This window comes from Benincasa hispida, chromosome 11 (assembly GCF_027475165.1).
Source record: "Benincasa hispida cultivar pf3 chromosome 11, pf3_genome.v1.1, whole genome shotgun sequence".
NCBI classification, from domain to species: Eukaryota; Viridiplantae; Streptophyta; class Magnoliopsida; order Cucurbitales; family Cucurbitaceae; genus Benincasa; species Benincasa hispida.
This window is the reverse complement of record NC_143488.1, coordinates 74679634-74695557: the sequence shown is the minus strand read 5'-3', so window position 1 is coordinate 74695557 and position 15924 is coordinate 74679634. Positions and strand designations below refer to the sequence as shown.

At 29.9% G+C, this 15924-nt stretch overlaps 1 protein-coding gene and 1 non-coding gene across 2 annotated transcripts; both read left to right on the top strand.

Annotated features, from left to right (window-relative positions):
* The first annotated feature begins 4731 nt into the window (after nucleotides 1-4731).
* On the top strand, nucleotides 4732-4803 carry TRNAC-GCA (transfer RNA cysteine (anticodon GCA)). Its single transcript has one exon. It is a non-coding gene; the product is annotated as a tRNA-Cys (tRNA).
* A 4480-nt stretch (nucleotides 4804-9283) lies between these two features.
* LOC120091212 (fasciclin-like arabinogalactan protein 15) lies at nucleotides 9284-12425 on the top strand. The gene is made up of 3 exons (XM_039049131.2): nucleotides 9284-10860; nucleotides 11923-12068; nucleotides 12163-12425. The coding sequence occupies exons 1-2, from the start codon at nucleotides 9528-9530 to the stop codon at nucleotides 11994-11996; spliced, it is 1407 nt and encodes a 468-aa protein (XP_038905059.1). The 5' UTR covers nucleotides 9284-9527; the 3' UTR covers nucleotides 11997-12068; nucleotides 12163-12425.
* The last annotated feature ends 3499 nt before the right edge of the window (nucleotides 12426-15924 follow it).

Genomic DNA, 15924 nt, shown 5'->3' with positions numbered 1-15924 from the left:
CTAGATGTTTTAAATTGATATGGTTTTGTTATTGCTTGGGGATTAAAAGAGCTTCTAGGATATAAAGATTGACTAATTTAACTTTCAAAGAGTCTTTCTCATTGCGTAGTACTTTCAAAGTTCTCTTTATATCTCTCCTAGTTATATGATCATCATGAACAAAAAAAAAAAAAAAAAAAAAAAACATTTTAAAGTTCTGACATTTTTCTTTCTCCTAAATCTAATTGAAGGAATTTGTGGCCTTTCAATCCAGTTATTAAACAAAATTCCTTCAATTCAAATTCTGCTATACGGTCATTAAAGTTGAATGCTAGGACATTCAACCTCTTTGTATACCATTGCCTTCTTACTAAGTAGTTGAGGAATTGGTTGGGTATTTTGGCCATTTTAATATTAAGAAAGTGTCCAAATGGATCATTTAAAACGTGAGGAAACAATTTTTCTAATTTTTTCCTTATCAAATTCAACACCGTTATACTAAAGTACACAACAACTCTTAAGTTTCTATTCTCGTTTTCCATAATTAATTCATGTTCCACCTGGTGAAAAAATATATTTAACAATACGTTAAAAAGTAAAATTTGAATAACACTAACAACTAGCAAGATAAATATCAATAAAATCATTATGTATTATCTATAATCTATTGATAGACATTAATAATATTCTATCTTGTCTATCTTAGATAGACAATGATAGAATGCAATACATCATTGTCTATCTCAAATAGACAAAGATAATATTTCATCTCTGTCTATCTTATATAGACAATGATAGAATTCCATATATCACAATCTATCTCAGATAGACAGAGATAGTATTCTATCTCTATCTATCTCAAATAGACACTAATAGAATTTTATCTCTATCTATCTCAATTCAAAGCTATCAATAGATACACTCAGATAAAGAAGTATCTATGAGCATCAATGCACAACAAGACTGAATAGAACATAACATTATTTACCAACAATATATATATATATATACAGAGAGAGAGAGAGAGAGAGAGAGAGAGAGAGAGAGAGAGAGAGAGAGGGAGAAAGTGCAAACCATATACAAACTGATATTACTATTTATCGTTGAAGTATATCATTGTCTATCTCAGATAGACAATGATAGAACTTTGTCACTATCTATCTCAGATAGACAGAGATAGTATTTTATCTCTGTCTAGTTCAAATAGAGATTGGTAGAGGACTATCATTGTTTATTCCAGATAGACATTATAGTACTTTATCTCTGTCTATCTCAATTCAAAGTTATCAATAGATACACTCATATAAATAAGTATCTATTAAATATGCATTAATGCACAACAAGACAATGAACAAAACATAACACTATCTACCAATAACAATATATATATATATATATATAGTGCAAACCATATACAAACTGATATTACTATTTATCATTGAAGTCTATCACTGTCTCAGATAGATAATGATAGAACTTTATCATTGTCTATCTCAAATAGATAGAGATAGTATTCTATCTCTCTATCTTAGATAGTCACTGATAGAGGACTATCACTGTTTATCCTAGATAGATAATGATAGTACTCCATCTCTGTCTATCTCAATTCAAAGTTATCAATAGATACACTCAAATAAACAAGTATCTATTAAATAAGCATAAATGCACAACAAGACAATGAACGGAGCATACTACTATCTACCAACAACAAAAAATATAGAGTGCAAACCATATATAAATTAATATTACTATTTATCATTGAAGTCTATCACTGTCTATCTCAGATTTATCACTATCTATCTCAAGTACAAAGAGATGATATTCTATCTTTATCTATCTTAGATAGACATTGATACAATTCTATCACTGTCTATCTCAGAAAGACAGAGATAGTATTATATCTCTGTTTATTTTAGATAGAGACTAACAGAGGACTATCATTGTTTGTCCTAGATAGACACTGATAGTACTCTATCTCTATTTATCTCAATTCAAAGTTATCAATAGATACACTCAGATAAACAAGTATCTATTAAATAAGTTATGAACAAAACATGAAACTATCTACCAACAAAAAAAAAAAAAAAAGTGTAAACTATATACAAATTGATATTATTGTTTAATTCTATCACTGTCTATCTCAGATAGACAATGATTAGACAATGATAGAACTCTATCACTGTCTATCTCAGAGAGACAAAGATAGTATTTTATCTCTTTCTATCTCAGTCTCTGTCTACCATATATAGATAGAAATAGTATTCTACCTCTTTCTATCTCAGATAGACAAATATGTATTGATGTTAAGTTCTATTGATACATGGAGATAGAAAATGAACAAGACATAAAACTATCTACCAACAACAACAAAATATTTAGAAAGTGGAAACCATTAACATTATCTACCAACAACAATCAATAATCAACAAAATAGTGGTTTTGTCACCATCTATTTATGACAGACAGTGATAATACACTATCATTCTCTATCACAAATACTTTGGTTTTACATTCTTCTTCTCTTCATATTTTATTATGTTTCCTTTTGATCTGCTCATTGATGATTTAGGTTTCATTATTTTCTTTCCTTTTCCTTTGTTTTCTTTGCTTGTTGATGATTTAGCTTTGATCACTTTTTGTTTTTTTTCTTACCATCTATTTAAACAAAATTAGGTTTAATAAGGTTTAATAACTATGATTAAATGGAAGAGTTGATAAAATGAAAATAAAAGAAAATGATTATAACCTTGAAAAGTTGATTTGATAATAGATTGTAACCTTGAAGAAGAAACAACGGAAGATTTGGTAGCAATGGGAGAAGTAGATTGAGCAGTAGCGATAGAGGAAGAAGAAGAAGATGGCCAGTAGAAGAAGGAGAAGCAATGGAAGAAGAACGATCGTCGAGATAGATGACGATAGATTGTTATCGTGCATTGTTTGATGAAGAAGAAGTCGTTGGAAGAAGAAATGGGAAGAAGAAGAGGCAGGCGTGAGTGATATCGGGCCAGTTGATGGGTAATCCGATTAATCGTAATTAATCGGCCAAGTTGTGGGTTATCCGCATGTGGGCTAGGGACATTTTTGGTAGTTAAAAGTACAAAACTTAGAGTAAAAGATCAAGCACACATATTCTTCAAAATTTAGAGTAAATGTATATTTTGAAAATTCAAAGATCAAACGCACATGCTCTTCAAAATTCAAAGTCTAAAAAAAGATAACTTTTCTTTTTTCCTATTAATATTTAAAGCTAATAAGGAATTCACTAAAACAATATTTTAAAGATAATATAAATGTCAAAAGTTATATTGCGTTATATATCGTCACTCCCACCCATTCAGATTCAAAATTTTGATTAAAAAGTTCATCAAACAAAATTACTATTACTAGGGTTGGCAATGGGGCCGGGGGAAAATTCCCCCCATCCTCGCCCCCATACCCGTCATTTGGAGGCAGGAATTCTCCGTCGGGGAAACGGGTCCCCGGGGGAATCTCCTATTAGATCCTCGTGGGGATTTTCCATTTTTTCTTTTAATTTTTTAAGTTTGGGCTTGATTTTTAGGCTTAAATTTAGAATTTATATATTCAATATTGGGCTTACAACATTATAAGTCTATAGTATACATTATAAACATACATATAAATAAGTTATTTTATATATTATAAATATATATTTATAAAATATTAAAAATATAACTAATCGGGGTCGGGGCGGGGCCCCAAAAAAAAATTTCCGGTTTGACCCCATCCTCGATTAAACCGGGGATTCTCTGTCCTAATCCGAGCGGGACCCTGCGAAAAATTTTGCCAACCCTAACTATTACCCCTATAACTAAAACAATAAATTTTAACTTAAATTTTCAATTTTGTTAAATTAAACCATAAACCTTAAATAAGTAGTTACATACATTAATAGAAAACTAAAATAAAACATGGCCTTGAAGGAACCACAAAATATATATATATATATATATATATATATATATAGCAATTTTAGTATCCACTTAATTGTTACACAAAATTTTGATTTCCATTGAAATTAACTAAAGATTTTGGTCTTGCCTTTTTTTAAAAAAAAAAAAAAACAATAGATAAATGGATTGTTTTTAAATATAGAAAAAAGAATCAAAATATTTACAACTAATAGTAAAATATCACAGTCTACCGCAATAGAAAGCGATAGACTATTATCTATGTCTATCATGACATAAATAGATACATATAGTAGTTTATTGTTGTCTATCACATATAGACTGTGATATTTTGTTATTAATTGTAAACATTTTTTACAGTTTTATCATTTAAAATAATTTTTCTATATAAATTGAAAAAATGATACAATTTTAAGCTCAATTTGATTAAATTAGAGAAACAATATACATAAATTGTACAAGAAAAAAAAAAATCAGCAATCTAAAGGTAAAATTGAAATAAAAACCATGCAAAAATTTGAATCATGAGAAAGCATAAATTTTTCTTTAAAATTGACATTTGTAAGATATGTAGTTGAAATGTTGTCATTTCTTATAAGTTAATTTTTTAAAATTTTGATTTTGTCAATGATTTATCAAATACGAAAGGACAATTTAATGATCTATTAGATATAAAATTGAAAATTTAAGAATTTATTAGGTACTTTTGAAAGTCCAACGATCAAATAGACATAAATAAAAAAAGTTCAAGGTCAAATGATGTATGTTTAACCAATTAATTAATAATGAAGAAATAAATTTAAAATAGATTTTGATCAATTGAGGGTCCATAGCTTAGTGGTAGAGCATTTGACTGCAGATCAAGAGGTCATCGGTTCAAACCCGGTTGGGCCCTTTTTTTAAATATATATATTATATTGCCAATTCCATCATTCTTATATTTGATCAATTAAAAAATTCCCTAACTTTTTTTTTATGTAAGTAGAGAGGTTAAATAGGATTTAGAAATGTAATCTTAAATAATTAAGAAAACTATTAAAATAGAATTAAATTAATAAATAATGGAACACTTTTTTTTAAAGAGTGAAGTGGTAGTAAAATTAACTTTTCCTCTTTTTTTTCTGGACAAAAAAAAATATTGAGGGGACTTAAAAAGTAAAAAATAAATAAATAAAAAGTAAAAAATAAATAAATAAAAAGTTTGGTGGGGAAGTAAAGTAAAAGGTGAGCCAAGGCCTCCGTCGCAGCAAAAAGAAGAAAGCCGACGGCTGATGGCGACAACTAACCTCCCTGCCGGTGATACGTCGCCACCGCACGACCAAATATTTATATTTATAAAGAAAATAATTTAATTACGGTACGAAACGACGTCGAAGGCCGAACCTCTCTCCACTCACGCACTAAAAGGAGCGTGAATAACACATTCCTCTTCCCACGTGCTTTTCCTGTCGGCTCACTCGCTCATTCTCTCTCTCCTAATTTTATTTACTAATCATTGTCTCTAATTAATGCTTAATTAAAAAATTATAGCTCAACCTAACTAACTAAATAAATTAGAGCTAGATTATAATTTTTAACAAATCCCTTTGAATTTTCGACTTCTTCTATGGATGACTTTAATTTTCCGACCGTAATGCTATTTACCATAATTTACGAAAATGATAAAAATGTCGTTTTGTTATCGTTAGAGTGTATTAAGAGCGTGTTAATTATTCATACTATCCTTTTTGCGAGTTTAGTGAACGCGAAATTAATGTCATTTGTGCAATAGTTCTCTCGCAAGCTAGGATTTTTTCTCTCCCCTTCACGCTCATGCTCAAATAATAAAAATATATAATAGTGCTCTCACATATTAAAGTTTATCCTCTCGGGTGTTCATGCTCCTCCTCGCTCTCTCATTAGTTATTTTCCTCACTCTCTCACTTGTGATTGTACTCACCAGTCACCGCCCTGGACCCTCATTAATGGTGTACAAGGGGTAGTATGGATAATTAATACGTTGTTGGTATGTTTTGACAATGGTGAAAGGTCTCCTTCATTATTTTCAAAAATTAGGGCAACAATGTAGATCATCTGTATCCAAAAAAAGAAACCACTGCGTGTTGTCGTTTGTCTAAAATATACGTAAACCTGTATTTTTCAAAAGCTATAATACCTCTAACTTTCATAAACATTTTATTTCACAAAATTGATGTCTTTGGAGTAGAAATCTTTTGGAATAAAAGAAATCGAACACTTAAAACTGTGTTATGTGATGATAACCTAAAATAATATGATGTTTCAAATTTTCGTTCTAGGTTGCTGACAAACTATTTTATATGTTGTCTAAAATTTGTAAAGAATTTTTATTCTAGGTACATTTTTGAAATATTTAATGAAAATTCGAAAGTAATATTGTAATTTCAAAAAGTATTTTTGAAATAAATGTTAAAGTTGTAGGGTATATATATATATATATTTTTTAATAATTCAATCATAAATAAATAAATAAATATCTCTGCCAATTATGTATAAAATTGATGACGAATCGAGATTGATTTTATATGCAATTCAATGTTGGTTGTTGATGCAAATTTAATGCATCTATAGTTGATTTGTAGATCGTCTTTATTGATATTTTATTCCCACTTTTCTTTTTTTCTTCTTCTTTTTTCTTTTTAAAAAAATTTGCCAGCAATTTTTAATATTTCATTTTATTTCTAACATTTGACAAATAAAAATATCTGAAAATGTTGAAAAAATTATTTACTGGGATTGTCTCCCTCTCTTTTTCTCTTTTTAGTCTAGCAGTACAACATTTAGACCTATGTATTAATTTCCTATCAATTAATTTAGAACAATTAATTATTTAATTTTCCATCACAAACTAAAAATTTAAAATTCTATATCAAAATTATTTGACTAAAATTTAACTCCAATAATCAAAAGTGAAAAATGTATAATATTAAAATATAGGAATCAAATGAAAAGTGAAGATAAAAAATTAGGTCATTTGATAATTATTTGACTTTTATTTGAAAAAAAAAAAAATAAACTTATAAATACCATTTTATCGTCAACTTTTTAAAAGTGTCTTCACAAGTTTTAGAAATTTAAAAAATTAACCTTTAAATATTTACTTAGTAAAGATGATAATTATGAAAATGAAATGGTGAAAAAATAAACATAATTTTAAAAATCCAAAAATGAAATGGTTATCCATAAAAAAACTTAACATTTCAAAACTTATGAACCAGATAGAAATTAACCTTTAAATTTAGAGACTAACAAAAATAAATATACTTTCATTTTTTGGATTATTTTTAGAGCAATACTTGGGTGAAACATATTACATGCTCCCCATTTCTCTACACACATAAAAAGATAAATCTGAAATAATTTTTTTAAAAAAAAGTTAATTGTCACGTGACAAATTTTCATTTGGTATAGTAGGGAGTTGCACCCCTTCTTTTTATGTTTCACTTTTAGTTGGGAAAAGGTATATGCTTAAATTAGTTTAGCTATACTTTGTTTGATATTTCTTTGTTTGTTTTGTGATTCTTTTTAGCTCATACGTGTGTCTGAGGTGGTTGTGGTAATTGAGGGACTATCCTTTGCTTGGTAGTATGGGGTGTCGGTCTATACAATTTTCTCTAGTTGTCGAGTTTTTATTAATGTGATCAATAGGTTGCTGGAGCCTTCTTTAGAGGTTCGGGTTTTTCTAACAGATATCTAAAAATGGACCTCATATTTTTCTTCTTTCTCTTTTCGCTTCGTCCATCAAGATTAGAATTCGTTTGCGCATACTCTTGTTAGGTGCAAATGCTCTTTGATTTCATTCTCTTGGCATTCTAGTATTTCAAAGTGGTTGATTTCTAGTTGCCATTTTATTACTAGAAATTTTATCCTTCGAGATTGTTAGGTCTTGTTGTCTAAAAAAAGATTGTATATGAAAATATCAATAGAATATTAATGTCGATTAACTAAATAATTATAAAATTCAAAATTAAAAAAATCATTTCAATTAATAAATAAATATTTTATACTTTTAAACTAGTCAACATGTTTATTACATTAGTGACAATTTATTGTTTATTTTATTTTATTTTATTTTATGTTTTACGATAGAGTAGAAATGTCAATTTATTCCTATATCTATATCAAAATTCAGAAATATATATGAAAATATAAATATGTCTACGAAAATTTAATATCATGGTTAAAATATTATAAACATTGATTGAAAAATTCTACTTTCAACTATCCATAAAATACTTAAAAAAAAAAAGAGGTTTAAATCCTATTTTGATCCATGAACTTTGAAACTTATTCTATTTTGGTCCCTAAACTTTCAAAAACAATTATTTTAGTCCCCAAATTTTTAAAAAATGTTTATTTTGGTTCCTACTATTAAGATTTTGTTAACTCTTAGATGAAATTGCATCTAACATGTGTTGAACAAAATGAAGGTGAAGTAAAATGCCAATAATCGAAGCGCCAAAATATCGAACAACCAAAATCTTGAACACAAAATGACTTTTGAGTTCTCTTATAGAAGATCGCTTTACCATCTAATTCAAAATTGAAACTTAGATTTTTTAGCAAGACTAACTTTTTTGGTATCATAGTCATCTAAATATACAAGCAATCCCATTATGTTATTTAAGAGTTAACAAAATTTTAACCCTATGGACCAAAGTAAACACTTTTTAAAAGTTTAGAAGCCAAAATAGAATAAGTTTCAAAGTTTAGAGATCAAATTATGATTTAAAAAGGGGTTAAAAATCACTTTTAGTCCTTAAACTTTCATAAATGTAACAATTTAATCATTGAACTTTGTTTTGTAACGATTTAGTTCCTGTACTTTTAATTCTTTAACAATTTAATCTTTGTAATTTCAAAATTATAACGATTTAATCCTTATCGTAGAAATTAATAAGAAGATTAATAAAATTTCTTATATAAATAAAATGATAAACTAATTAAAGATTTAATATTTTCATTACACATAAAGTATACTTCATAAAATAATAAAAATTGACATCAAAATTTGATGATTTTTTTTATATTAGAGACTAAATTATTACAAATTTATAAGTATAAAGACTAAATTATTAAAAACTTTATAAGTTAAAATTCACGAGAAAGTTTATGGAAAAATAATTTTTAACGAAAAAAAACTACAAAAAAAAACTTCTTAAAAAAAGAATTATAGGTGAAGTTCAACTATCCAAGATGAAAAAAAGGTGAGAGAGTGGGCGGCGCGGCGTGGCGCCGGCGAGGCTGAGAGCCGAAGAAAGTAAAGAAAGAAAAGGAAGCTGAGCAGCCACTGTCTGTCAATGTCGATGCCGTGTGGGTCCTTAAGGCCAGCCTGTTCTCTCTCTTTCTCTCTCTTGTTTGGCCCTAAAAAGTCTTCTTCTTCCTTCTTCTTCCTCCCAAGTCCTTACACACTCTCTCTCCTCTCTCTCTCTCTTCCTCCATTATTACTCTCTCTCCGTCCCCACTCCCCCTTTCCCCTTCCTTCCTTCACCGACACCCACCCTTTCCCCTTCCCTCCTTCACCGACACCCACCCTTCCCCTTCCCATTATTTTCCCGCTTTCTTCTCCATTCCCATTTCACCATTCTTCCTCTGAGCGCCATGGATTCCCCCTCCAATGGCGTCTCTCTCTTTTGCCTCTTTCTCACTCTTCTCTCCCTTTCCCCCTTCTCCTCCGCCGCCCTTCGCCGTAACCCACTTCCCAAATCCCCTTCATCCACCTCCACCGCCGCTTCTCAGATCAATTCCAACTCCATCCTCGTTGCCCTTCTTGATTCCCACTACACCGAACTTGCAGAGCTCGTCGAGAAAGCCCTCTTGCTCCAAACCCTTGAGGACGCCGTTGGGAAATATAATCTCACTATCTTTGCACCGAGGAATGAAGCTCTGGAACGGGAATTGGACCCTGAGTTTAAGCGATTCCTTCTTGAACCACGGAATTTGAAATCGCTTCAAACCCTTTTGATGTCCCACATTGTTCCTAAACGAGTTGGGTTTAATCAGTGGTTTGAACGGAATCGTGGTTCGAGTCCGATTCGACATCGGACATTGGGGGATTCCCATTTGGATTTGAAGAATTCTGATTCCGGTAAGATAATTGTTGGTTCGGCTGAGATTGTTCGTCCCGATGATGTTGTTCGTCCTGATGGTGTAATCCATGGAATCGAACGGCTGTTGATTCCCCGTTCTGTGCAAGAGGATTTCAACCGTCGGAGAAATTTGCAATCGATTTCCGCCGTTTTGCCGGAAGGTGCACCGGAAGTCGACCCACGAACTCACCGGTTGAAGAAGCCAGCTCCACCAGTCCCCGCCGGAGCATCTCCCGTTTTACCAATCTACGACGCTTTAGCTCCAGGCCCTTCTATCGCTCCGGCGCCGGCTCCTGGCCCCGGAGGACCCCACCACCACTTCGACGGGGAGCGGCAAGTCAAGGATTTCATCCAAACGTTGCTACATTACGGCGGCTACAACGAGATGGCTGACATTTTAGTGAATTTGACGTCTCTAGCTACAGAGATGGGGAGATTAGTCTCTGAAGGCTATGTTCTTACAGTTCTCGCTCCAAATGACGAAGCGATGGCGAAGCTTACGACCGATCAACTGAGCGAACCCGGGGCGCCAGAGCAGATCATATACTACCATGTAATCCCAGAGTACCAAACAGAGGAGAGTATGTACAATGCGGTTCGGCGATTTGGGAAAGTTCGATACCAAACGCTTCGGCTGCCACACGCCGTCACGGCGCAGGAGGCCGATGGGTCGGTGAAATTCGGGCAGGGAGAAGGCTCTGCTTATCTGTTTGATCCTGATATATACACAGATGGTCGGATTTCAGTGCAGGGGATTGATGGAGTTCTGTTTCCCTTGGAGGAGGACAAAGCTTCAGAGAAGAAATCAAATTCAGCTCTTAAAGTTGCCACTAAACCAAGAAGAGGTATATTCCTTTCTTCTTTTCTCTTTAATCTCTTATTCATTAGAAAAATATGGTTGATTTTAGAACTGATGAACACTGCTTATAAGTTATTAGTGTTTTTTGGTTCCTTATCGTGAGATGATGTTGAATTGCTTATCGAGTCTCTGCTGAGTAGTTTTGTGGGTTGAGTTGTTTTTAGACCAAACGTAGTTGTGTTAAAGGTGAAAGCTTGTTCATGGGTTTTGTTAGCCAAATAGATGGAGTGACCAAGTGAGATTATGACCTTACTTGAACAGGAGTTGTTCGATAGATTGAATAATGGTTCTAAATCGGTCGGGTGAGATTTACTGTTTAGACATGTGTGGGTCATATGGCAAAGTGATACACCCGTCATGAGTTTAAACAATAGTGACTACGAACTATGACCTTACTTGATTAAGACATGTTTGATAGATTGAATAATTGTGTCCTTGAGTTCTAAATAGTTCGAGTGGGATTAGTCGAAGTGTGCGTAAGCTAGTCCAAACACTCATGGATATTAAAAAAATAAAGGTAGAGTGGGACTTACTGTTTAGACATGAGTATGTCGTTTGGAAAAATGATAAACCTGTTATGAGTTCAAACTATGATGGCTACGACTTGATCATAATTTATCTCTTTTACTTATTGTTAACTTGGGATTTTATAACCTAATTTAATAATGGACATCTTGAGTTATGAATGGAGTTCAATTATTTGAATTCTTTTGATTAGTTGGGTTTTGTCATCACATTCCAAATACCACAATAAGTTTGAGACAGTTCACATTCTTCTTTCCCCACCACCCAATTTTGATTAGTTTACAACAGCTGTGTATCATTGTTCTTATTCTTTTCCCCAAATGATTATTGAATTCACTCATTTCTTCTTCTTATTCTTCCTTTTCTTCAGTTGACTTCTGAATTAGTTAGAACAACTTAAAAGAAGTGTCTGGATACGATTAAGAACCCGTCGATTTTACCGCTATTCCAACTCGATCATCGTCGTCGAGAGGGTGGAATCATAATAAAACCCTAACATCTTTTCTTCTATCAATTATTTCAGGGAAGCTGATGGAACTTACTTGTAGTATGCTTGGAGCCTTTGGACAGGACTCTCATTTCTCTTCATGCCAATGAAAAATAAAGCTACCCAACTTCATACCCAAAACAAGAAAAATAAAGTCAAAAGGATAATCATTTACACGGGTGGTAAGTTTAGTCACTCTTTTTTCAATCTAGTCCCTATTGTTTAAAAAGTTTCAATTTAGTCCCTTATTTATACATATATTCTTACTTGGTGCAGCTATAAAATGGGGCTGTGTGTAAAGATGATTGGGGAGCAAGAAAAATCTAGAAATTTTCTCGAGAAAATCCGCAGAGGATAAATTTGAGTTTTTTTTCTTTTTACAATGTTAGGAATACACTGTAATTACATATTTTTTTTTCTTTTTTTTAAATTTTTATTTTTTTGGGGTTAATATTTTTCTGTCCATTATTTATGCATGTTTGATTCACTGCCAATGTATGCATTGAAAATATCATTGTAAAAAACTGTCTGCCTTTCTATGTCTTCCTCTCTTTACCAATATTTGCCTTCTTCTCATTTCACAAATAGCCAACTTATAAATATAAAAGTTCTTGAATAATTAATGGAAATCAGTAATCACCAAGGAACTTTTTACTTTTTAATTTTAAATAAGATGATATTTGGAGATTTTTATAAGTATAGTGTCAAGTTTAAAATGTGTCTATGTTATTATTTATTATTAATGAGAAAAGTTGTTTTGAGAATTTTTTTTTTTAAATTATTATTATTATTATTTGTTTTGGTAAATTAATAAGGGCCTTTTTGTTTTGAATTAGTATATTTGAAATAATAATAATAATAATTAAAAAAAAAAAGGAGAAAAAGGACAGAGAATTAGGTTGTCGGTTGGGTCGGCGAGGGGTGAGCCTACGAATCCTTGTCTTTCTAAACACAGCCGTGTTTCTGGGACACTTTCCTAATCCCTAGTCTCTCTCCCGCCAATTATTGTTTTTTAATTATTAGTTTTATTCTATTTTCAAAAAAAAAAAAAAAAAATCTTAAAATTAGTTCTTATAATTTTATTTTATTTTTTTTAAGAATTAGTCCCCATTATCATTTCTATTATAAGGTGTGAAAAATGTATTCACAGTGTTCTTTGTAGTATAAAAATCTTCATTATTCTTTAATCAATTTTGATAAAAGATATTTTTGAATGACTGATTTTAAGAGGATTAAATTATAAATTTGGTCCCTATAGTCAGAACTCAATTCTTATAGTTTGATAAATTCCGACCCTCATAAAAAATCTCTAACTACTAACTTCTAACTTTTAAAATGATAGGGATTGAATTTTGACTTTCTCATAACCATAGGAGCTATATTTGTAATTTGACTATTTCAAATTTATTAAAAGTACAATTATTAAATTTAAGATTTATTGAAAGTTTATGAATTAAAATAGGATAATCAAAAGGACACATACTAAAATAGAATGAAATCCAAATTAGGGAGACTAGAATGATATTGTCACATTTTTTCGGGAGGTAAATTGATTCAAAGAGCAAAAAGGTTTTTTGACTATTAAATTTCCATCAGTATTTTCATATCCATAAATTCAATATTAATTTAAGAGTGATATAAGTGGTGAATTAACATTTTTTTATTGCACATAAAACTATGATAAAATATCACTTATGTGGTTATAACTTATAAATGGAAAATTGCCCGAACTACCCAAAATCCAAAAACTTCTATGTAATTGGTCTCTTTTGGGAATACATGTTTTTTTAAAACCTTTTGAAAGACATGAAATATCCACTTTTCATCAATTTTAAATTTCTCCTCACTCCTCCATATTTTGGATTTCTCCTATATATATCTTTCTTATTATGTTACCATAATATCACATGTCAAAAAGGATATAAGTTTTAAACTTTGTAAAATCATTTAAAATTAAGGAAGCTTTAATATTTTGCTCAATTTATAAGCATAGTTGAAAAGAACACAAAAAAATGATTGAAAACAAGTGGTTATTTAACTAAAACCGAGTTGTACCAATAGAAATATGACTATAACAAAATTGCAAAGCAATAACTCAGCGATCGTACATATGATGTCAGTGATCACCGATCACGCACCTTTCCTATGCAAACGATAATTTTGTTTTGATCATATTTGCATCTATGTAACTCCGTTTTAGCTAAATGACCACTCATTTTCATACATTTTTTTGTGTTCTTTCCAGCCATGCTTATAAACTAAGTAAAATGTTAAAGCTTCTTTACTTTTATATGACTTAACAAAGTTTAAATTTAGATAATTTTTGGCTTGTGATGTTTTGGTTACATAAAAAGAAACACAAATAGGAGAAACCCAAAAAAAAGTGAGAAGTGATTCATTTATAAGCGAAAGTGGGTATTTCACATCTTCAATTTTTTTTTTTTTTAAAAAAACATGTTTAAAAAAAAAGTATCAATTGCATAGATCTTTTTGAGTTTTGGGTTAGTTTGAGCAATTCTCCCTTATAAATATTAATAAAAAGAAGTTTTAATTTAATATAAAGTGAACTTAAATATTTTTAAAGGATTTTTTACTTGTATAATTTTTTTCAAGAATGTTTCATTGACATCGAAAAATTTGTTGAGATTTCTATTTTTATTTTCGTAGAAGTGAGTTCTGGACATGTTTGACATACAATTCAAATTGAGTTTATATTTTTTAAATTTACTCAATCAGAAATCAATGAATATCTACTTTATTAATTTTTTTAAACTATTTTTGAATGATGTGATTCATACTCCAAATTTTTTTAATTTATCCTTAAAAGTTTATGTTTAAAGAAATGAATACACACAGTTAAAAGAAAAACAACTAACATCATCAACTTATTTACTTTTCTTAAAAATGAAAATAAGAATTTTACGAAATAAAAAAAATTATAAATCTGTTCATAATGTAACTGTCTATCAATAATTATTAAATATAGATTTAATATTTTGCATGCATCTAACGAATACTAGATACATATTCAAAATTTAAAATTACTAATTATATTGTGACAACTTCATTCAATAATTTTTTTTTAGCTCAATTTTTTTTTTTTTTTTGTCTCTTCTAAGATTTGTGTATGATATCAATAACCTTTATTAAAACTTAAAGAGAGAACCAAGAGATAACCAACCATTAGTAAGATGTGTGTTTCTGAATTTTTATTTTTATTTTATTAAAAAAAATAATTATAAATGTCTAAAATTCAATGAGGTCCACTTGCCAAAAAATTCAAGGTCCAATCAGAAAGTGACATTATATTTTATTATTATTTTCATTTTTTTTTTAGTTTTTAATGTAGAAGTCAACCTCTAATATATGTTAACCAAAATAGCTGGTGAAGTGTGGACAGCAATTTATATATATATATTTTCATTTTTCATTATTTCATTTCTTTATATAAAATTTTAATTCTAAATCTCAATTAAGTCTCTACTTTTAAGTTTGATCGTCTAAAATTTTAAATTATTCATTTTTGTTAGATATTTGCTGATTATTTCTATATTTTTTTAAGATAGTTTTTAGAGATTTTATAGTTGTCACAAATGAAATCTTAATATTTGTCTCAGACATGATTAATTCCTGTAGAATATTTTATTTTTCTAATTTGAAATTTATTTTCGAAATATTTTTGTTTTCGAATCTGAAAATTCTCAGCAAATGTATATTGTTCGATATTTTTCTTATTTATGGCACAACCTTATTTTGACAAAAAGGGAAATATTTTCTGGAAATTCTTTCCTTATTGTGCACTTTACTTTATTTTATACTTTGTATTGTATACCCCACTAGCTTTAGGATAAGCGGGAGATTTTTGTGCCCTAAATCTCATGGATCTCGTAGCTTGTAAAATTGGTACACAAATTATTTATTTAATAAAATTAGAAGTTATTTTATTTGATATTTAGTTTGCATTAACCCAATCCTATAAACAAAGATCTAAGGTTATTTTATGTAATTTAAACATGTATGTGGTTGACAGAAGGTGGA

Coding starts and splice junctions, on each gene's coding strand:
- LOC120091212 (XM_039049131.2), top strand. CDS start 9,528: ATGGATTCCCCCTCCAATGGCGTCTCTCTCTTTTGCCTCTTTCTCACT. Junction 10,861..11,922: donor TGCCACTAAACCAAGAAGAG/GTATATTCCTTT, acceptor CAATTATTTCAG/GGAAGCTGATGGAACTTACT.